This window comes from Mauremys reevesii, linkage group 20 (assembly GCF_016161935.1).
Source record: "Mauremys reevesii isolate NIE-2019 linkage group 20, ASM1616193v1, whole genome shotgun sequence".
Lineage (NCBI taxonomy): Eukaryota > Metazoa > Chordata > Testudines > Geoemydidae > Mauremys > Mauremys reevesii.
In genome coordinates this window covers 6,559,815-6,582,192 of record NC_052642.1, presented here as the reverse complement: position 1 = coordinate 6,582,192, position 22,378 = coordinate 6,559,815, and the positions used below count along the sequence as shown (strand labels likewise).

Below are 22,378 nucleotides of genomic sequence, written 5' to 3'. Positions count from 1 at the left end.
TGCCAGGAGAAAACTTTTGAAGTCTGTGGGGCTTTTTCCACCTAGTTCCTGTTCCAGTCTTGCTTTATCTATGCATGGAGTATCTTATGAAATACATATATATCCTAGACTGTATCTAGATGTGTGAATACTAGGAACCCATCCTATGTGAAACGGGTTAAATATTTTCTAAAGTACAGTGGTCTTTACACTGTCATGCTGTTTACGACTATATTTTTGAAGGCTAGACTGAGTCATCCAGTGTCCTGTATGGACAAAGAAAATATAATAGTACATTAGGATGTTGACCTAATTTAATTAATTTGACCAAATATGGTAGGCTCTCCCTTTATAAAATGTACAGGATGCAAGTCAACTTGATTAAATTTGATTTTTGAGAAGGAGCCTGTTCTTGCAATGTGTTTACAAGCACTAATCTAGGTTAAGAAAATATACTGCTCTGATAGGAGTGACTGTTGCATTGAACTTTAATAGTTTAAATGTGTTACATTAACTGCATTAGCAAAGAAGCCCCAAACTCTTCTTAGCAGCTACTAGTTACAGATTAAAAACCTCTTTATATTTTCCACAGATATCCACAATATTTGATAATCCAGAACAACTATTAATGTCTTTACAATGCTGCCATTCTGCCTTTTCAGGAGAGAACGTGCATATGCTTTTCACAAATCAAAACAGAGCCACCATGTGTGTTACCGATGCCATAGCAGCATGAAATGCCAGGTTTACAAGTATTGCATTCAGGAGCTCCTTAAACAGGTGCTCATGTCAATGTTTACCTAGGAAAAGTATGCACTAAGATGCAGCAAGAAGCAGTGACCAAATTAAACTTCAGCCTCTCTAAAATACATAGTATAAAACCCTTTAGTTTATAGTTCAGAATAGAACAGCATACATTTTTTAAAGATTAGTTCATTCTGAGTCTCTCTAGTCTGTTTTCCTCGGAGCAGGGCCTGTCTTCATTTAGATTGTACAGGGCTGAAAACACAGCCAATAAACACATAGTACAGCGTGAGCCAAAGTATGCACTACAATTGATCTTCTTGTTATGGAGTTCTGTTCCCCATGAAACGATCTGGTACCTTGAGATTAAAACAACCAGCATATCTAGTATTTTAGCAGTGGAGTGAGAGCACAGAGCGTAAGTTAAATGAAGAATGTTTAATCACTGAAATATAAGGACCAAACACTAATTTAAATACTCTGTCTACTGTCGCTTAGTAAGCTAACAGCAAACAGGATGATTTAGGACCATGGTTCCAAAGTATTGTTACATATACAACTGTGGTACTCAAGGCTTCCTAACTCACTGAACCATTGTACCACGCTCCAGGATTCTGCCACTGCCTTCCTTACAGTCAATTGGACGTGCACTGAATTGAGATGGAGTTGCGAGCACTCCAAGACTCATCTTGCGATAGAGCATGCTATGCAACTGAGTTATAGGACGTAGGTGCTAGCAGTACAAAAGAGGTTAGAATGAACTGGTACATTTACCAGAAAAAGTTGGGGGGGGGGGTCCTTTAGCTTAAGAGCACAAGTTACACACAATCCTGCTTTCTGATTGGACCAAAAAGCTTGTAGCCTATGGGAGAGGGGATGCTTTTTTTTTTTTAAATAGACATGTGGCTGTAGTGAACAAGTCTCATGCACGTTGCATTTTTACAGTAGTAGCGGGCACAAAAAATTGTCCTGCTGTGACAGATCTTCCCTGCAATCACAGTATATTGTTTCCTGCAGAGCGAGGGAATGCTTTAACTGTGTGAAGCAAACGCTTTGCTGTCAGCAAATCTGAATAGCAGCTCATGGTTTCGAAGCTTATGCGGGAGTCACGGGTGTGACACGATGTACATTTAATACTTGCTAATCAATGTAAGAATTAATATGTTGCTGTTTGTGCATTTGCATGTAAGTATTTGACTAAACTGAAACTGGTTCATTTTGTCTGCAACTATGAACAGACCTGTGTTTGTGTATGTAAAACTCAATGTGATTAAAATATCAGATAACTCAAATGCTTTTTCTATTTGTGTCAATTGTTTGTAGTGAGTAATTTTTTTTTAATACAAGTGGCTGAAGCCTAAGACTTACAACATGAAGAAACTAGCTTCTGCCACAGCTGACTTCTCAAATCTCCTACATGGAGTGACACAAACCTGAGCCTTTCTGTTGGAAGTTACAGGAAAGGATTCATGCTGTAGTCTGCCTCTTTGCTTATTCTTAAAAACATACTTTTATTACTGTGAATTAATGGCAGGTCAGAGATTACATATGCTCAGAAAAGAACACAACCTACTTAGACAGAGTTCAGATACTGAAGATGTCTGCATTGTCTTTGAAAACAGCCCACTGCAAATGTTGCTCCGTCGCTCTGAAATCCCAGATGATGTAGGTCATACACTTATATATGATTAATTCTCACAATGACCGTTAATATTTTCAGTAAAGGGAAAATTACTTTAATTAGTTCTCTGCATATTGTATTATCTATGGGTAGATACTTATGCTCCTCCCCTGGAGCGCTGGCCTTTAAAGGAACTAGCTGATGCAAACAAGAAGATCGTTATGTCCCTAAGGAACAGTGCAGCTCTAAAAGCAGTGTCTCAGAACTGTGCCTTGACAGGTAAAGTTTGGAATCTGCTCCATTGCTTGGACTGAATTTGAACCAAAAGGTTAGTGACTGGTTCCTAGAATGACAGTGTGAAACATTCTGCCCCATAGGAAGGGACATTTATTTTCCATTCACTATTAGTTTAGGCAGAGCACCTGGATTCTTAAAATAGAGCCCCAAAGAAAAGTCAAGGCAGTAAGATGATCCAAAAAGCTTAAAGAACAAGACCCTTTTCTGCTTGCCGTAATTTGAAACATCAAAATCAACATAGATCAATTTACAATAATGTTTAGACTATACAGACTGTCAAATTGCAAGTCACTTACAAACCAAGTTTCCTTCCTGGTTTACACCTTAGCTTCAAGTGATTATTTTAAAGTGGTTTGTTTACTACTTTGCATTTCATTACAGTAAAGACAAAAGTACAATAGCCAGTTTCTGATTCTCATCCAGCAGCTAATGCTACAATGGTTTTGGGTTTTGATACTGCAAGGGAAGGCTTATTTTAAAAACAAGCAAGCACCTTCAATCTGCTGCAATGTTATAACATTTCCATGAGATCTAGCTTTTGTATTTTTGCATAATTTGGTCCGATAATGGCCCTTAAACAATCTCCAAATAAGACAGTGATAAATTGCAAAAAATCTGAACTTTAATTTTCAAATATCCAAACAACTCATAATTCCGATTTTCTCCCCCTGTTCACACTGGTTTTCCTTGAAATGTCAGGGCAATTTCGAGGAGCTCTTTACCCAGTTTTTCCTGCTTTCCTCCCAAAGCGAATTCTGCAGACAGCTCCCTGAAGGTGACACAGATCCGGCGATGCTCAATGTGCTTGCGGTAAATTGCATGTTTCCACTTATAGCGTGCATCTCTATACAGCACAATCAGGGATCTCCTAGGTAAGAGAATGTCTACAGTAACTTCTTTGTATGGAATAAGTCTTGGGGGAGAAGAGTGGTCAATCTCCCAACTGTCTAAATTTTCACATGCTGATGTGGGAGTATGGTTGTTTGGTTTATGGGTCTGACAAGCTTGAGGTGAGGCAGAGTGATTTGATTCCCCTCTTCCTTGACTGAGTGTGGCAAATAACTGGAGACTGTCCTCCGAATCACAAGACATGGACAGCACAGTTTTTGAGAGCAAGTTTAAGCTAACCAGTCGCTCCCCCCAAAGCCACCAGTCATCAAAGTGTGGGTCAATGGCAGACCCTCTTTCAGGTAGATAGTCCAGGTTACACTGCTCAACAGGAAAGAAATCCTCTAGCGCAGAATGAGCCTTCATTCGCTGCACAATCTCCTGGCTAAAACTGGGCAAGCCAATGAAACCATCAACTTTCAGCTTCTTTTTCTTGAAGTTCACTTTGGGCCCATAGTCCTGTTGAAAAGGAAAACCAGATGATGCTAAATAAAAATCTGGGGCATGCTTTTCTAGGGAGGCACTATCCTCTGGACAAACTGAGGAGCCCTGGGTCTCTTGGGTTCTATTCCCATCTTTACCAGTGACTTGCTGGGTGCAAGTCACGTTCTGATTATATGACTTTCATGGGGTCATATTATACTCTTGTATTCAGTTTTCCTGTTTATGGACACTGATGAGAGTGCACATTCAAATACAATCATGTGTGATTCATTATAACTCTTACAAATGCACTCTTGAGAGAACATAAGAACGACCATATTGGGTCAAACCAAAGGTCCATCTAGCCCAGTATCCTGTCTTCCGACAGTGGCTGATGCCAGGTGCCCCAGAGGGAATGAACAGAACAGGTAATCATCGAGTGATCCATCCCCGGTCGCCCATTCCCAGCTTCTGGCAAACAGAGGCTTAGGGACACCACCCCTGCCCATCCTGGCTAATTTCAAATACAATTATGGTTTTATTTAAAGAATCAATGTAATGAAAACATTAAACCTAAAATATGATTTTTGTTAACTGAAGAAATATTCTCCTTCCCCAGAGGGAGTTAGAAATAAGCATATTTCTGGAATCAGACCTGCTTCCTTCGGCCAGACTGTGATAGTTTCCAGTCATCTTGATCCATCAGCTGAACCATCTGAGATTCCTCGTCTTGGTTTATAAACTCCTCCAGCAAGAACACTCCTGGAAATGGAAATGCCCAGCCAGCAAACTCCGAGCATTCATTTCCTACTGCTAAACCTGCTGCTGGGCAATAAGTGAAGTTACCTTTTTCCTGCGGAAATAAAAAAGGACACAGCAAGATAAGACACGGTCATGATATCTGTTACAGCATTGCAACAGGTAAGCTATGCATAAGATTGCTGTAGAGTTAAACAGTTACACTGTTTGTCTTCATTGAAATGTCACCCTCCTTTTGTAGCTGCATCTTTGCAATGCAGGTTAATAGACGCTGTCTTTCTTTACCAGTGATCTCTATAGTACAAGCCATCACTGGAGGAAAAATAAGCTGTGCATTCTTAAAACACGATGTATATTTGAGGGATTATTGCCCCTCTCCCATCCCTCAGTGCTCCAGGTTGCAACCAACTTCACTGGGGCAAAGAATGCTGGACTCCCCGCAAAACCGGAGGCATCTCTACCAATGCTGCTGGGTAGAGTAACAGAATCCTATGCTTTAAAAATGGACCCACTGTCTGGTGCACTAGCCCCAGGACTGCCCCAATGACTACTTTGTGTCTTTCCTGCCTCTAGGTGAAATGTGAGCAACTGACTCTGGACGGAGTGTGGGTTGGCCAACCGGGGTGCTCCAATTGCATGACTAACAAGTCCTTTGATACGTTTGACACAGGCCTAAACAGGAAGTGATCCAGATCTGGCTTGACAGGGCCCTACTCAAAGTGGAAGCAACATCTACTGCCCTGGCTAGAGGGGATGCCCTCTGAAGCTCATTAGCATCACTCCGAATCAGGTAGAGATTAATGTCATGCTCATGCTCCCGCTCCCGCTCCCGCTCCCCAGGCCTGGCTATTGCCTGAAGCTGTCTCTAAGGGCAGGGGCTGCCCTTGTGGGGTTTCCTCCACCTGGCAGGAGCAGGGGAGGGCAGTTGAATGGAAGCAGCTGATGTAACAGATCCCCCCCCCCCGCCTTAGCCGCTCCCTCTAACGAAGGGGGGGGGGATGCAAAACCATTCCAGGGAGGGAGAGGCAGACTACCGCCCCCTGCGCCGCTCTCTGTCCCCCGGGGGCAGCAAGGGGGCAAGGCGGCAATCCCTGTGCCTGTCCCTGTCCGCGCCGCCCCTTACCCCCCGAACCCACCAGTGTCCCCTCCCCCCGCTACCTGCGGGGGCGGAGCGGCCGGCGCGGGCCCCTGGCAGAGCAGGCAGCGGCGGATCCCCTTGCAGCCGCAGGCGGGCCCCGCGCCCCCGCCGCCTGCCCGCGCCTCCATCCCGCGGGGAGAGGCCCCGCCCCGGGCTCCGATCGCCGCCAGCCGGGCTCCGCGCTCCGGGCTCCCCAGCGGCGGAAGGGCCCAGCGCGGCCCGCACGCGGCCCCGGCGGCAGGTGAGTGGGTGAGTGGCGGGGTTGGGGGAGGACCCGCGGCGGGGAGGGACACCCGGGCTCCCAGCCTGGCTCCGACAGGCCCAGAGCCGATCCGGCCGCCCCTACGCGGAACTCGCCTTCCCAGCAGCCTCCGGGGCGCCCGGCCAAGCTGGAGGGCCACGCTCGGCCCCGGGGCATGCTGGGAGTTGTAGTTCCCCCTATTTCCGGCCTTAGCCGCTCCTCGGCACCTACTCCCGTCCCTGCCCCTGGTGGCCTGGGGCCTGGGGCCTGGGTCCAGCTCCCGGCTCTGCCCGGCCTGGGACAGGGGGGCTCCCTCCCCCCAGCGCCGCTCCCTCCCCCCCCCCCCAGCGCCGCAGGCGGGGCCCCGAGCCAGGGCCGGCCTGGGACAAGGGGGCTCCTCTCCCCACCGCCGCAGGCAGGGCCCAGAGCCAGGGCCGGCCTGGGACAGGGGCTCCTCCCCAACGCCGCCGGCAGGGCCCAGAGCCAGGGCCGGCCTGGGACAGGGGGCTCCTCCCCTCCCCAGCGCCGCAGGCGGGGCCCAGAGCCAGCGCCGGCCTGGGACAGGGGCTCCTCCCCAGCGCCGCAGGCGGGGCCCCGAGCCAGCACCGGCCTGGGACAGGGGGCTCCTCCCCAGCGCCGCAGGCGGGGCCCCGAGCCAGGGCCGGCCTGGGACAGGGGGCTCCCTCCCCCCAGCGCGCAGGCAGGGTTGGCATGAGACGTGGGGTGTTTTTGACCCCATCCCCCAACATCGCAGGCCTGGCCCCGAGCCTGGGACATGGAGGCTCTTCCCCACACCCCCATTGCAGGCAGAGGTGTGAGCCTGGGCTGGCCTAGATCATGGGGGTCTGGCAGCTCTCCATACTTCGGGCAGGGCTCTGAGTCAGGACTACGCTGATACGTGGGGACGTGCCCATGGAGGCTCTGCACCCCGAGACCCACCCCGGAACTAGACTGGACCAGAACACAACATAGTCACAGCTGTGTTAACACATAACATGGTAATGTGCCCTGCTCTGCAACTGGACCAGACCACAGCGATCGGGACGCAGCCCTACGTCTCCGGACACAGCACCGTAACAGGAACAGAACATGCTGATTCAGACACAGCCATATGGCCCAGAACATGGCAATGCCACGGCTCGCTGGAACTGGACCAGGACACAGCACCGTGACAAAACATGGCAATGTAATCTTGAGCTGGGACTGAACTGGAAAAGGGTGACCTGGCTGCAGCCACCTGACCCATAACATAATAGCACAACCCCATGCTGGAACTGGATCAGCCCAGACCACGGCGACCCGGTCACAGCCACGTGACATGGCAACACAACCCCATGCCAGAACTGGATCGAAACGGTGACTCAGCCACAACCACATGAACCTTAACATGGCAACGCAATCCGGATCCAGAAGTGGATTGGAACATAGCAACCTAGTCACACGCAACCCCCACGCTGGAATGAGATCGAAACACAGTGAGCTGGTCACAGCCATGCAACCTATAGCACGGCAACGCAACCCTGTGTTAGAACTGAACCGGAACACCCCAACTCGATCTCAGCCACATGATCAACAACATGGCAACACACACCTTTGTTGGAACTGGACCCGAACAAAGTTACATGGTCACAGCCATAACATGGCAACACAATCCCACATTGGGACTGCACCAGAACACGGTGAGGCAGCCACAACTGGGGAACCCATAATGTGGCAACGCAGTTTTGGGACAGAGCTGGACCAGAACATGGTGGTGCAGTCACAGCTCCACAGGAACCTGTAAAATGGCAATGCAACCCTGAGCCAAAACACAGTGACAGCCACTCAGATGTTGGTATGTTACAGGCCACACAATATAGCCCTGAGCCGGAACCGGACCAGAACATGGTGACAGTCACAGCCAGGCAGCCTGTAACATGGCAAAGCAACCCTAAGCCAGAACCGGACCAGAATACTGTGATGTGGTCGTAGCCACATGGCCCATAATGTGGCAACACAACCTTGAGCCAGAACATGACAATGTGGATAAGGCGATGCTGTCATAGTATAGTGACCTAATCCATAATGGTGATGTGATGCTGAGCCAGGAGTGGAGGAGAATGTGGTGGTGCAGTCCTTATCGCTGTTCTGATCCAGAAGCACCTTAGGACACAGCAATGCAGCCCATTACACAGTGACACTGCCCTGATGCATAACTAGCCTAGAACATGGTGATTTGAGTCATAACATAGTGTTGGCACCTTTGAGCCAGAACAGGCCAAGGATTTGTCCCTGAGTGAGTGCTAGTCCAGAACGTGGCTGTGTGAAACATGGCAGTGACGTGGCCTGTAACGTAATGGCAAAGCCTGTAAAAGAGTCACTACAATGTGATCTGTAACTCAGTGGTGACAGAACCCCTGTATGTGAGATGGTCCATAAGGCCCCGGTGTGGCCCCTAATGTGGCCCATGACAGTATGACACAGCTGTGTCTGCGATATCAGCCCAGTCTCTGACATGGTGACATGGCTCGTAACTCAGCTATGCCTGCCCTGGTTTTAGCTCATAACTGTTTGGACTTTCATAATTGACATTGGGGTTTATGGTTGGCTTGAGTATATTGAGATCAGTATCTAGGGGTCTAGCTATCTATCCAGAAACTCAGCTCCCACTGACTGCCCTGGGAGATGAAGGGGGCTCTGCAGCTTGCTGGATCAGGCCATAAATGATCACTGGTTAAATTGTCAGGTTTAATGCTTTTAATTCTTGGATAAAATGGGGAAATTATTATTTGAAATGAGAGATTCTCCCTGCTGTTGACCCTTTATTTTAACAAAAGCAACAGTGTTGGTCCCAAACAGATCCTACAGCTGCCTCTTGACTGTAGCAAGTCTTCTTAAGCAAGACAAGTGACTGCTCAGGGCCCCACATACTCTCATCAGCTTGCAGCCTAATCTCTGTTCCAGCAATGGGACTAGACGGCAGGTCGTGATCATGGCCTAAGAGCTCTTTTTGTACTCCCTCCCTTTAGAACGAGGGCTGGAAAGAAAGCTAAACCAAGGCCCAGTATTCCCAGCAGCAGTTCCCTAAGGCTGTTCTGGCACTGTACATAGTATTTTTTAATATGGGTCGTTTTCCCCTTTCCACAGCAATGTGTTTCCTAATAACCTACAATATTGCTATTAGCATTTCTTTCCCCTGTGAGAAATTAGTGCCCATCAAAGGTGATGGACATTATCATTTGTACCGTCTCTCCCTTTGGATGGGGGGATCAGCTTTGCAAAATTCTGGGAATTGCCACACTGGATCCAGCTAGTGGTCTCTGTAGTCCAGTATCCTATCCAGGGGCCGGTGACACTTGCTTCAGAGGAAGAAACCTTGCAGTAGGCAGGCTTTGTTTATTATTTGTATTGTGGCAGCGCCTAAGAGCCCTAGTCATGGACCAGGCCCTGTTGTGCTAGGTGCTGTACAGACACAGAACTAAAATGTGGTCCCTGCACCAGCTTACAGTCTAGGCTACAACTCACCTGCAAGGAGTAACTTCTTTTAATGGGGGAGCAAAGTATCACTAGTGTTTTTATTATCATCATTGCAGTCAGGGCAATGAAGTGGAATTTGGTTGTTTTGCAAGGCTGGGTGGCTAATATTACCCAATGATGTTAGCTTTATCAACAAGGGGTAGTTGCACCATAACTTTTTTCTCTTTCTCTTGCTGGCACACAGTTTTAAAGGATTCCCCCTAATTCCTGTTTCTTTCACCAGGAAGGCGCCGAGAAGGCAGTCTACTGCTGACAGCTCTGTGTTTCCAGGGAAGGGGCAGAAATTAAAAATGTCAAAAGTTACTACAGAGCTTCTTTTGGAAAGAGCAGTTCCAAGATCTACTAGGCTACGAAAGATTGAGACTCTGAAGTAAGTGCAAACCAGACTCTCGTCAAATTCCAGTTGAATCCAACCTGGGCTATACCCCCTCTTTTCCCTTCTTTAAATAGTGTTATTGGAATATGAAATAACTAGGGCGGTCAAGCGATTAAAAATATTAATCATGATTAATTGTGCAATTAAAAAATGAATCACAATTGCACTGTTAATAATAGAATACCATTTATTTAAATATTTTTGGATGTTTTCTACATTTTCAAATTCATTATTTCAATTACAACACAGAATACAAAGTGTACAGTGCTCACTTTATATTTATTTATATATTTTTATTACAAGTATTTGCACTGTAAAACAAAAAAAATAGTATTTTTCAATTCACCTAAAAAAAATACTGTAGTGCAATCTCTTTATCATGAAAGTTGAACTTACAAATGTAGAATTATGTACAGAAAATAACTGTTTTATTTTTGAATGCAATGTAAAACTTTAGAGCCTGCAAGTCCATTCAGTCTTACTTCTTGTTCTGCCAATCACTCAGACAAACAAGTTTGTTTACATTTGCAGGAGATAATGCTGCCTGCTTCTTGTTTACAATGCCACCTGAAAATGAGAACAGGTGTTCTCATGGCACAGCCAGCGTTGCAAAATATTTACATGCCAGATGAACTAAAGAGTCATATGTCTGTTCATGCTTCAACCACTGTTCCAACAGACATATATCCATGCTGATGACGGGTTCTGATTGATAACAATCCAACATACGGACCGACGCATGTTCATTTTCAATATCTGCGTCAGGTGCCACCAGCAGAAGGTTGATTTTCTTTTTTGGTGGTTTTGGTTCTGTAGTTTCCACACCGAAGTGTTACTCTTTTAAGACTTTTGAAAGCATGCCCCACACCCCGTCCCTCTCAGATTTTGGAAGGCACTTCAGATTCTTAAACATTGGGTTGAGCGCTGTATCCATCTTTAGAAATCTCACGTTGGTACCTTCTTTGCGTTTTGTCAGATTTGCAGTGAAAGTGTTTTTAAAATGAACAACATGTGCTGGGTCATCATCCGAGACTGCTATAACGTGAAATATATAGCGGCATGTGGGTAAAACAGCAGGGGACATAAAACTCTCCCCCAAGGAGTTCAGTCACAAACTTAATTAACGCATTACTCTTTTAATGAGCATCGTCAGCATGGAAGCATGTCCTTTGGAATGGTGGATGAAGCATGAGGGGTCATATAAACTTTTAGTATATCTGGCACGTAAATACCTTGCAATGCCGGCTACAAAAGAGCCATGCAAATGCCTGTTCTCACTTTCTGATGACGTAAATAAGAAGCAGTCAGCATTATCTCCTGTAGATGTAAACAAACTTGTTTGTCTTAGCGATTGACTGAACAAGAAGGAGGACTGAGTGGACTTGTAGGCTCTGGAGTTTTACATTGTTTTGTTTTTGAGTGCAGTTATGTAACAAAAAAAGTGTACATTTGTAAGTTTCACTTTCAGGACACAGATTGCCCTACAGTACTTGTATGAGGTGAATTGAAAAGTACTATTTCTTTTGTTTATCTTTCACAGGGCAAATATTTGTAATCAAGAATAATATACACTTTGATTTCAATTACAATACAGAATATATATAAAAATGTAGAAAAACATCCAAAATATTTAATAAATTTCACTATTGTTTAACAGTGCAATTAATCGCGATTAATTTTTTTTAGTTAATCGCGTGAATTAACTGCGATTAATCGACAGCCCTAGAAATAACTCACGTACATTATAAAATATGGAATACTTGATGGTGTGATGGGTACAGGGGCTTTATCAGCATTATAAGGTTGAATAAGCAAGAATTAGTCATATTATCTGCAGTTGTAAGATCTTTACCTCCATGTGTATTCAGCATATGCCATGTATTTTACTGCAGAACTGTTTAAGGAGGGCTGGCTTCTGATCTCCTTATGTTAAATAGCACTTTCCTCCATTGCCTTTAATGGGAACCACTCACTGAGTAAGGTGCTACTTGCTGTGAGTAAGGGGATCAGAATCTGGACTGTAATGTAAAGGTTTAACTAGACCAGTCTGATCCCAATTCTCATGATATGTCAGGTGGGAAAGGTCCTCTGTCCCCTTAGAAAGAGAATTTCCCATTTCTTCAGTGGGATGAAACACATGTTTGATTTTTTTTATAGGACCAATTGTTCACAACTACCTTAAACCTCTGCTTGTTCTAGGATAGGATTCTGTCCTTTCTGTACCTCAGGGCATCATGGGCTTGGAGGTGGAATTCCACATTGGAACACTTTGATAGTGTGTTTTTATGTATTGATTTTATTTTATTTATTGAAAGTAAAACGTCATTTATTTTTTGAAAGTCGGTCAGTTGTTTGAAAACTGCCCAGGGGCTGATCCCAGGCAAGACAGTTTAGTGGTTAGAGAGGGAAGTGCTTTGAGGTGCATGAAAAATACACCTCTACCTCGATATAACGCTGTCCTCGGGAGCCAAAAAATCTTACCGCGTTATAGGTGAAACCACATTATATCGATCTTGCTTTGATCCACCGGAGCACAGCGCCTCCCCCCAAGCGCTGCTTTACCACATTCTATCTGAAGTCATGTTATACCGGGATAGAGGTGTATAATGTACTCTGTGGGTCTGGCCACCCTGTATGTGATGTAAATGGATACAACAGACAGTCTGATGAGAAAGTAACTCTGCTGTGTTATTTCTCTTTTGGAAATGGTGTTCTGGAAGTCAAGTGTGGACTCTGAAAAATGTGAACCCAAAGAATTAAGCAACAGAGATTTATCAAAATTGCTACAGTTATAATTATCATTCTAGGATATGGAATAGTATGGGTGATAGGTGTTCATAGGAATAATAACTTGTTTCGTAGTGAGCCACTGACTGCATGGCCTGGGAATTAAGATAGTCATGCCACTGTTTATTTTCAGTGAATTGGGAGTGTAACAAATGGCTGTGTTTTCTCAGTAAGTAACAGGTGCAGGTTTTGCCTGTAGATGTTAGCAATGGTTACTGTTCATCCACCAAACTTGTGGTTACACTTAACAACTCTCTCCTTGTTGTCTTCAGATTTGTGCTTGAAACCTGTAGCGCTACACTCAAAAGTTAATGTAGGGTCAGCGAGATTTACTCAGCAAGTTTTGCCTGAGTGAGAAGTGCAGCAGAATGAGACTTTATATCCATTAAAAGTCAGATGTGTCCACCTCTGGGGAACTGGAGACAGCATGTGATCTGTTTTGGTTTTGTTTCAGCTTATCCAAGCTGCAGTTAAAGACCGGAGACTTGGACCCCCGGTTGTTTTCCCGTCTGAGACATCTGCAAAATCTCGATCTCTCTGATAATCTGTTGGACAAGCTACCTGCTAATCTAAGCCTGCCAGACCTGCGTGTCCTAAACTGCAGTAACAACCAACTGGAAGATGTGACTCTCCTGAAGCAGTTCCCGCTGCTGGAGGAGCTAAACTATGAAAACAATGTGTACCTGACAGTGAGTGATACAGCTTCCATCCTTATGTGAGAAGCAGTATATTGAGTGGGAAGTAAATAATAATAGTACCTTATATAGCACTCTTCAACAGTAGATCTCAAAGTGCTTTACAAAGGAGGTCAGTAGCATTATCTCTATTGTGCAGATGAGGAAACTGATGCACACAGAGGGTGAAGGGTCACCCAGCATGCCAGTGGCAGAGCCAGGTCTCTTGTGTCCCAGACCAGTGTTCTAGTCATTAGGCCAGCTACAGGAAACTTCCCCCCCAGGGCTGCTTGTTCAGGGTGTTCTGACATCACTTCTCTGTGCAACGCTTTGAAGATGGAAAACTCTATGGAAGTGCTAAGTGTGAAAGGGATCTTGGGGACCACAAAAACCCTTTTGCTACTTTGTACTCCACATAACCCTGCAGATGTGCCACAGCTGTGGGAGAGCAAGGGGGGTCATCAGCAGAAATGTTAACTGAGTTCTACGCGCAGAAGCAAATTCTGCCAGCCATCATATCTGCACAAGTCTCTCTGGTGTAGCTACTGGCAGAGATTTTAGTCGTGGTGATGTATGAACAGGAAAGAGCCCGACTTGACTTTCAGACCCCAGGTTGAGTTTCCAGGGCTGGCAGTCAGGAAAAAGCTTTTACTTGTAAATGGAACATATTTGATTGTGAAGTCTTGTGCAGTGCTAACTTACTTCATTAAGTGCCCATTGTGGAATAAATCTCTTCAGTTCCTTCCTGGTGGTTCTGAAATTTAAAAACAAACAGTGATGATTTGTTCAAGGGAATATCATACATGTGTTACCATAACTGAAACATTGTATCTGTTTTCTAGACCAATGATGACTATAAGGTCATGTTTCTTTTACAAAATCTTCGGCTACTCAATGGCAAGGATATCACCAAATTAGCTAATCACGTGAGAGTTGTCAACAGCCGAGAGCTGACCAGCAAGGTAAGATGTGTAATGTTTCCCCAGGCATGCCTAAGAAATAGCTTAGACTTACAGTAGAGCCTCAGAGTTACAAACGCCTCGGAATGCAGGTTGTTCATAACTCTCAACAAAACCTTTTAGGTCTTTCAAAAGTTTACAACTGAACATTGACTTAATATAGTTTTGAAACTTAACTATGCAGAAGACAATGCTGCTTTTAACCATCTTAATTTAAATGAAACAAGCACTTTGTCAAATCTTTTTTGTTTAAACTTTCCCTTTATTGTTTTAGTATTTTACGTTTAAGACAGTACTGTATTTGCTGCTTCTTTTTTTTTTTTTTGTTCTCTGCTGCTGCCTGATTGTGTACTTCCAGTTCCAAATGAGGTGTGTGGTTGACTGGTCAGCTCGTAACTCTGGTGTTTGTAACTCAGAGGTTCTACGGTAGATACAATACAATATTCAGGTTAATGCCTCAGCCGTTGTCCTCCACTTTGCCATTGAAATTATGCTGGCAGCTGGCGTGTTTAAATACGGTAGCACAGTTTCATCTGCAGTGTGAACAGTCCTTGTAAATACTTCAGAGTCCCCTCCACTGGCCTCCTGTTCTCTGAAACCAATTCGTGATTGCTCTCCTGGTTTTCATGAGTCTCCTTCCACTCACTCCACCCAGCCTTCACGGCCGTCCACTGGCCCCAGTTTAAACCGGCATGCTCAGCACTACAAGACATGGGCCCCGATTCTGGGATTCCCAGCAGCACCTGTATACCAGCTGTGCTGGGGGCTGCAAAGCTGGCAGATCTTCCCACCTGGAATTCCCCTTTGTGCAGGGGGGATTTGACAGCCCTCAAAGAGGTCGGCTTGTTTAGCCTAACCAAAAGAGGGCTGAGGGGAGATCTGATCGCTCTCTATAAATATATCAGAGGGATAAACATCAGGGAGGGAGAGGAATTATTTAATCTCAGTACCAATGTGGACACAAGAACAAATGGATATAAACTGGACACTAGGAAGTTTAGACTTGAAATTAGATGAAGGTTTCTAACCATCAGAGGAGTGAAGTTCTGGAACCTCCTTCCAAGGGGAGCAGTGGGGTCAAAAGACATCTGGCTTCAAGACTCAGCTTGATAAGTTTATGGAGGGGATGGTATGATGGGATAGCTTAATTTTGGTAATTAATTGATCTTTGATTATTAGCCGTAATTATGCCCAATGGCCTGTGATGGGACACTAGACAGGGTGGGATCTGAGTTACTACAGAGAATTCTTTCCTGGGTGCTGGCTGGTGAGTCTTGTCCACATGCTCAGGGTTTAGCTGATTGCCGTATTTGGGGTCGGGAAGGAATTTTCCTCCAGGGCAGATTGGCAGAGGCTCTGGAGGTTTTTCGCCTTCCTCTGAGGCGTGGGACACGGGTCACTTGCTGGAGGATTCTCTGCACCTTGAGGTCTTTAAACCATGATTTGAGGACTTCAATAACTCAGGGGTTTGTTACAGGACTGGGTGGGTGAGATTCTGTGGCCTGCATTGTGCAGTAGGTCAGACCCTTCTGACCTTAAAGTTTGTGAGTCTATGAGCCCGTAGTAAATGGGTTTAGCTGAGCTTGTGTGTGTCAGGGGCCTTCAGCTTTTCTGTGCTTACTGCAACAACCCATAAGTATGTGGTTCTCAACCTTTCCAGAGTAACGCACTCCTTTCAGGAGTCTGATTGATCTTGCATCACCTCACTTAAAAACTACTTGCTTACACAATCAGACCTAAAAATGCAAGTGTCCCATGAGTAAAGGTGCTATGTAAATATATCATTTATTTGCAGATGCTTCCAGGGTGCCTCTTTCTAACACATACATGTTCTTTAAAGTAAAAACACAAATGCAAAATGTGTTAACAAATCCTCCTCCCCCTGCCCCTCCCAAATGAGCTGAGATCATATACAAGCACCTGATCGAGGAAATGGCAGACAGAGCAGTGTCTGGGCTTAGGGGTTGGCCATTTCTGGAGCAATTTTAGTAGGGAGCCTTCTGATTTCCATGAAGTATCCAGTTGAGTAAACCAAATCTCTCTGCCTAGGTCACAGCTCACTGGGAAAGGCACTTCCGAAGCCAACTCCCTGAGAAGTATTCAGTCGAGCACGTGAAGTTCATCAGGAAAAAGTTTCTGAAGTCTGCACAAACCCACGTCATATACGGACCCAGCTCCCTCGGTGAATTTACCCGATGGAGGGTAAGTGTCTGATCTTTCTGAGCTTTTTCTGAGTTGCCCGACACCAGGATTCTGCAGCTTCGTTTTGTGCATCCATGAGGTTAAACTGCTCTAATGATTCCTGGTCAGGGGCGCGCCTGCAAATGACAGTATCCACAGTATCCGTCTTTGGTTTTCGTTGCTAATTAACTGTGGCTGTTATACAAGCACCAGCAATAAATTCCATTCCGGATGGAGTGATGGTCTTTACTGTCTTTGTTTTCTACTCACCAGTAGTTAAGGTGCTCATAGTGATTAAGTATTAGAAATACAGTAGTGAGTGCAAGAAGCAAATGATTTTAATGGCAACCACTGTGTATTCACCGCTTATTTTGCACAGCTCCCATTAAAGCTAATGGCAGCTGTGTGCATATTTTGTTTGAGTATTTTAATTGCATGTGCCCTAGACTTCCATCTGTTCTTTGTCTAGCATTACTGCTTTTGCATTCCTTCCTCAGATGACCCCATTGGCATCAGTAACAGAGTGGGGTGCCTGGTCTACGTGGCACAGACATACCCAGTAAAACAAAACACGTAATGGCAGAAGTCCTACGTGGAGGTTAAGATTGCAGTCAAACAGGCTTGTATTTCACCACGTTGCAGAACTCTGCTGTGCTAATGTAGACAATTCACCCTAATCTCTCATTTCTGCCTGTGCACTTTGGTCTCCCAGGTCACCAGTATCTATCACTTGGCATTCACGGTGTCCGGGTGCGCCCCTTGGTCGATGAGAATTGTTGCTGCGATGCACTGGTCTTTGGCTAATAATGGGTTTCAATTGGCTATTTTTCATTGCATCACCAGTCTTTCTTCCGGGCTCACTGTATTGCCAAGCACCCGCTCCTTTCTCTGACTCTAAAAAGAGCCGTCTTTAAACTATCGTAACTGACCCTGGTTGCTAGCAGCCTCAGCAGAGAGGCCGTAGACTGAATGAGGCCGAATTCCAACCTCCTAGCAGTGGTCCCTTCAGATCAGGAACAAGGCACAGGAGGGTGGCAGCATGGGGCATCTTGCACTGCTGCTTCCCATACTGGACGTATTCTGTGACTAAAGAGAGGGCTTCAGTCTCCCTGCCTGTGAGCCAGTAAGTACACACAAAATATCTAATGGAAGCAAATGTTAAAAAACACCCTTCCCTATTACAAACTGTAATTGCATAGTTGAGTCCGGATGTTCTTGTCCTTTGACCTCCATTAAGTGATGCCTTTTAAAAATGTACTTGCAATGCTAGGTGAAAATGATTGCAGAGGAGTTACTGGCATCCATGGTGGGACAGGAAGAGAACACAAATCCTGAAACACAAGAAAGGGTGGAAGATAATGAGGAGGAGACTACAGAAAACCCCAGGGAGGTGGGAGATGATGATATTGCGCAGGTAAGGATTCTCCAGGGGATTCTTCTCGTCAAGACACTCTTGTTTTTTTAAAAAGAATACTGCAGTAAAGAGTAGGGACCACGCACAGCTGCTTTTCCAGTTAGGTTTTACACACTGCATTGAGGTCAGCTTTATGATCTTGATGTAACAAAGCTGCAGGCGAGTAGTATGTTTCTCTGCTAAGGATTCCGCAGCCAGGAGATCTTAGCAGATTTCAGTTGCAACCTCATCAGGGAAGTAAAGACAGCTCATTCCAGCTATGTTTTTACTTTCATCCAGAAGGATCTTAAAGTCCTCTACAAAATTAATGCTGCTGTTATTAATTATTTGTATTCGGGTAGTGGCTTAGAGGCCCCAGCCTGAGATCAAGGCCCCATCGTGATTGGTGATGTAGGTGTATATAGTGAGAGACTGTCCGTGCTTCGAAGAGCTTACAACCTAAACAAACAAGACAAAGAGCGAATAGAGGCACAGCAGGTCAATGGCAGAAACAGGTCTCCTGATTCCTCGTCCAGTACTGTAGCCACTGGACCAGGCTGCCTTCAGTACAGGGATCACTTCACCCACCACTAAAATACAGCCACCTCTGGGATGATATGCAGCAGCTGCATGCTGACTTTCAGAAATCCAAACTGAAACGAGGGGTTGGTTTTGTTAACTTTTTTTAATTGATTTTCTTAGAAATTCAACAATACTCATCAGTTGCATCCAAAACTTACCCTTCTGTAACTCAGGCAGCATCTCAGGTATTATCCTATTTTAACAAACCTTGCAAGCTAGTGGCACCTTCATGTGGTGCCAGCTTTAAGCTTTCCCAGGAATGTGAAGGCAGGGTTAGTATCCCAGAAGACTAGCCAGATTTAGGAGCCCAGTCTCTGGGCATTTAAGGGAATCAGTTTTTGGGTGAAGACTTTCTCTGAATTACAAGCTGTCTGTATGCTGGCTGGGGCGGGAAACAACCCAGTACATTGCCAGTGTGTCTTGTAGGTCACATTAGTCCCCAGCAAGAGAAGAGGGAATCACTCAACAGCGGGATCTGCGAGCAAAAGGCCACGGTCCCAGTGTAACACTGAGGAGGAAGTAGTGCTTAGTCCCAGAAAGTCCAGCCATTCACAGGATGAGCCAACTCCCGATAGACCAAGACCATCGAGCCAACAGACCAAGGTGGCCGAAGAGACTCACAGGAATGGAGAACAGCCTCCCAAAGGACAAAGCCACAGAAGATCCAGCCAGTTGACAGAGGAGCAGAAAAGCCAGGAGCAGGACAAAAGGGTTCTGACCATAACCCCGGTCAAGAACCTAGAAGACAAGGTACATTGATCATTCTCCTTTGGGGTTGGTTTTTGGCCTCTTGGGCAAACAGAGAGGATCCACGTTCAGATGGGGGGATGGGAAGGTTCTGCTCTTTCAAGGCATCTTAACAATTCACGCAGCTTTCTCTGATGCACAGTTGACCGAAGGATTTGGGAGTGGGGATTGCCTTTCTCTGAAGCATGAGGGTTTGGCCACAGCTGGAGATGGGACACTGGACAGGGTGGCTCTGAGGTGGTACAGAAAATCCTTTTTCCTAGATGCTTGGCTGCTGTGCCTTGCTTGCATGCGCAGAGTCAAACTGATCACCAGATCTGGGGCTGGGAAGGGATTTTCCCCTGGTCTGATTGCAAGGGGGATTGATTTAAATCACTAATTTTAATCCTCATTTGAACTGGCAGGCAGGAAACCTTGATTTAAATCATCTGTTGTAATTGAGTTTTGCATTTGTACTTTTTAGCTATTTCAGCCAGTTCAGTGGTGTGAATTTCTTGAAAATTTGGTGGCAAATATTAATTTTTGTATTTAAATTATTTTAATAGATTGTAATAAGTTTAGGCCTTAACATAGGTTGTCAATTTCAAATTTAATTTTAAATAAGTTTATTAAAAAAAATTGCATTTAAATTTTAAAAAATCTGTTTGTTTTTGTTTGTTTTTTTAATAATTGATTTTCATCTACCCTGCCAGATGGCATGGAGCTTGGTTTTTTTACCTTCCTCTGCATCACGGTGCTGGGATCATTTGGGTATATCCCACTTAGTCAGTTGAACTCTTTGGTTTAACTCAAGTTATTGGGCTCAATATAGGGGTAAAATGTAATGGTCTGTGTTATACCGGCGTTCACACTAGATGATCATCTGGTCCCTTCTGGCCTTAAACTCTATGAATCTGTGACATTGATTCATTCCAGATTTGGGATCAGGGATGTGGAGGAAAGGCAGCAAGGGGGAAGAAATCCCTGTGCCAGTTGTGTAAAGTCTCCAGCTTGTTGGAATTTCTTTTTCTAACGTTACCATAGAATTGGCGGATTTGTCACGGTAAATGAGCAAAAAGCGTTTTGTGAGGTAGAGCCTTGCTTGAAGAATCCTTAATTGTTTTTGGACGGTTCATGTACAGAGGACACTGTCCACTGCTTCGTGTTACTTCAGTCTCCCCTCGCATCGAAGCGAGCAGCTGCAGCGAGCTGTGCTGGCTTAGCTGAACAAGGGAGGACTCTCTCAGTGTGGGGTGTTCTGACACCACCCCTCTTCCTGGCATAGGGAGCCTCCCTGGGAGGAAGGAGGCAGAGCTGGATTCTGTCTGTGCCCCACTGATCCCTGCCTAGCAGAGCAACCCCTTGGTGCCATAAGTGTCTGGAAATAAATTAAAGCTGCCCTGAAACTGCTCTAACATACAGCAGGAACTGGCCCATTTCTCAGCCAGTCCCAGGATCAGGGGAGCATAATTGGGGCATGAAGCCACCTTTCTGCCCAACATGGATATAGCGCAGGATCAGAGCCCTTGTCTTCAAAACCCTAATGGACTCTAGCCAGGCTACCGAAGGGAGTGCCTTGCTGCCTGGAACACTTCATGTCCAGACACTGGTAAGGACTTGGAAAGTAGAGAGGCCCAGAGAGGGGGTTAGCAGCTGGGTCTGAGGCTGTGGGACACCCATAGGAGGGGACTAGAATGCAGCCTCTAGTCTGATCCCCTTCAGAGACTGGTGCAGACCTCCCAGTTTATATGCAAACCTTCCCAAAGGTTGAGATGATGACGAGGTGCCTAACACACCAGTACAAGCAGCTGGGACCTGTGTGGCAAGAGCAGATCCCTTTTATAGGAAGTATTCTGCCCTTTTTTTAACACTGTATTTCAGCTCCTAGCTGCAGTGACGGGGGCTATGTAAACACCTAAGATCCATCTGCCTCTTGAGCTAGTCACTGATGTCCTGTTCAAACAAGCCCTTGGAGTAGAAGGCCTCTGATCTTCTATTCCTGTTACTGGTGCATGTTTTCTAACTGCGAGGTTTATTGCAGGAAGTTATCAGTTTGGAGCCATTGCATTTTCTTCAGTGTCACAGTAAAGGCAACAGCCGGGAGGATTTTAAAACGCAGCTCTGGTCCTGTGTCTTCGAGCCGCCATTGGATTCTGGGGCAAGGAAAGGTGAGTTTGTTCAAAGGCACCTGGAGAGCACTTTGCAGTGGGCCGGCTTCACAGAATGACTCCACAAACCCTTTGGCGAAGGGTCAGGTGGGCATGGTGCCCAACTGACTCATGTGTTAGACCCCTCCCCTTTCAAGCAGTAGTTTCCACTGCTACCTACTTATATTTTTTACTATAAAATAGATCAGGATTCTCTTGTGGTTTGCGTGTGTGAATTTTGTGTCAAGTTAACCTTCCTAGAGATGCCAGCCCCCAGAATCGTTCCAGTTAATAGGCAGCAGGTTTAAAACAAATAAAAGGAAGTTCTTCTTCACGCAGCGCACAGTCAACTTGTGGAACTCCTTACCTGAGGATGTTGTGAAGGCTAGGACTATAACAATGTTTAAAAGGGAACTGGATAAATTCATGGTGGCTAAGTCCATAAATGGCTATTAGCCAGGATGGGTAAAGAATGGTGTCCCTAGCCTCTGTTCGTCAGAGAATGGAGCTGGATGGCAGGAGAGAGATCACTTGATCATTGCCTGTTAGGTTCACTCCCTCTGGGGCACCTGGCATTGGCCACTGTCGGTAGACAGATACTGGGCTAGATGGACCTTTGGTCTGACCCGGTACGGCCGTTCTTATGTTCAGTACCGCACAGACAGGGGGAGCCTCGGGTAATAGAGAGATTATGGTTAGTATAATGAGCAGAGGTCTAACAACAAGCCCTGGGATTTCACCTTTCAGATCCTGTAGTGAGCACCTCCAGAACCATGGCCACATGTGGAGGGGAATCTGTTTGTCTTATTGACTGTGAGACCGGAATCGTGCTGAAAAAGTATAAAGTCCCTGCAGAGGTAGGGGCATGAATACAGTGACTATAACTGTGTTACAAACCAGCCTTTTAGAAGGGTGGACGGGCATTAAAATGATGGGTACAGACGGAA

General features: G+C 45.6%; 2 protein-coding genes across 8 annotated transcripts in view; one reads left to right on the top strand and one right to left on the bottom strand.

Moving 5' to 3' along the window:
• Positions 1–449: 449 nt before the first annotated feature.
• Positions 450–6,096, bottom strand: ALKBH4 (alkB homolog 4, lysine demethylase). Of its 3 annotated transcripts, none has more exons than XM_039507414.1 (3): positions 5,870–6,096; positions 4,608–4,805; positions 450–3,988 (listed from the first exon to the last, which is right to left on the bottom strand). In XM_039507414.1, exons 1-3 carry the CDS (start codon positions 5,975–5,977, stop codon positions 3,314–3,316), a joined length of 981 nt encoding a protein of 326 aa, XP_039363348.1. In that variant the 5' UTR covers positions 5,978–6,096; the 3' UTR covers positions 450–3,313. The 3 variants fall into 3 exon arrangements, with proteins under 3 accessions (XP_039363348.1, XP_039363351.1, XP_039363350.1); XM_039507417.1 differs by lacking the exon at positions 5,870–6,096 and adding an exon at positions 5,305–5,520; XM_039507416.1 differs by lacking the exon at positions 5,870–6,096 and adding an exon at positions 4,914–5,278.
• Positions 5,382–22,378, top strand: part of LRWD1 (leucine rich repeats and WD repeat domain containing 1) — a 24,266-nt gene continuing 7,269 nt past the window's right edge. For 2 of the 5 annotated variants that reach the window (XM_039507413.1, XM_039507409.1), the window contains exons 1-9: positions 5,382–5,501; positions 9,830–9,976; positions 13,224–13,458; positions 14,286–14,405; positions 16,452–16,604; positions 17,854–17,997; positions 18,985–19,308; positions 21,326–21,452; positions 22,179–22,288. In XM_039507413.1, coding sequence (XP_039363347.1) covers positions 9,897–9,976; positions 13,224–13,458; positions 14,286–14,405; positions 16,452–16,604; positions 17,854–17,997; positions 18,985–19,308; positions 21,326–21,452; positions 22,179–22,288 — 1,293 coding nt within the window. In that variant the 5' untranslated portion in view covers positions 5,382–5,501; positions 9,830–9,896. Of the gene's footprint in view, positions 5,502–5,967; positions 6,091–6,890; positions 8,366–9,829; positions 9,977–13,223; positions 13,459–14,285; positions 14,406–16,451; positions 16,605–17,853; positions 17,998–18,984; positions 19,309–21,325; positions 21,453–22,178; positions 22,289–22,378 lie in introns of those variants that run through there. The other 3 variants (XM_039507410.1, XM_039507412.1, XM_039507411.1) reach the window with 3 other exon arrangements.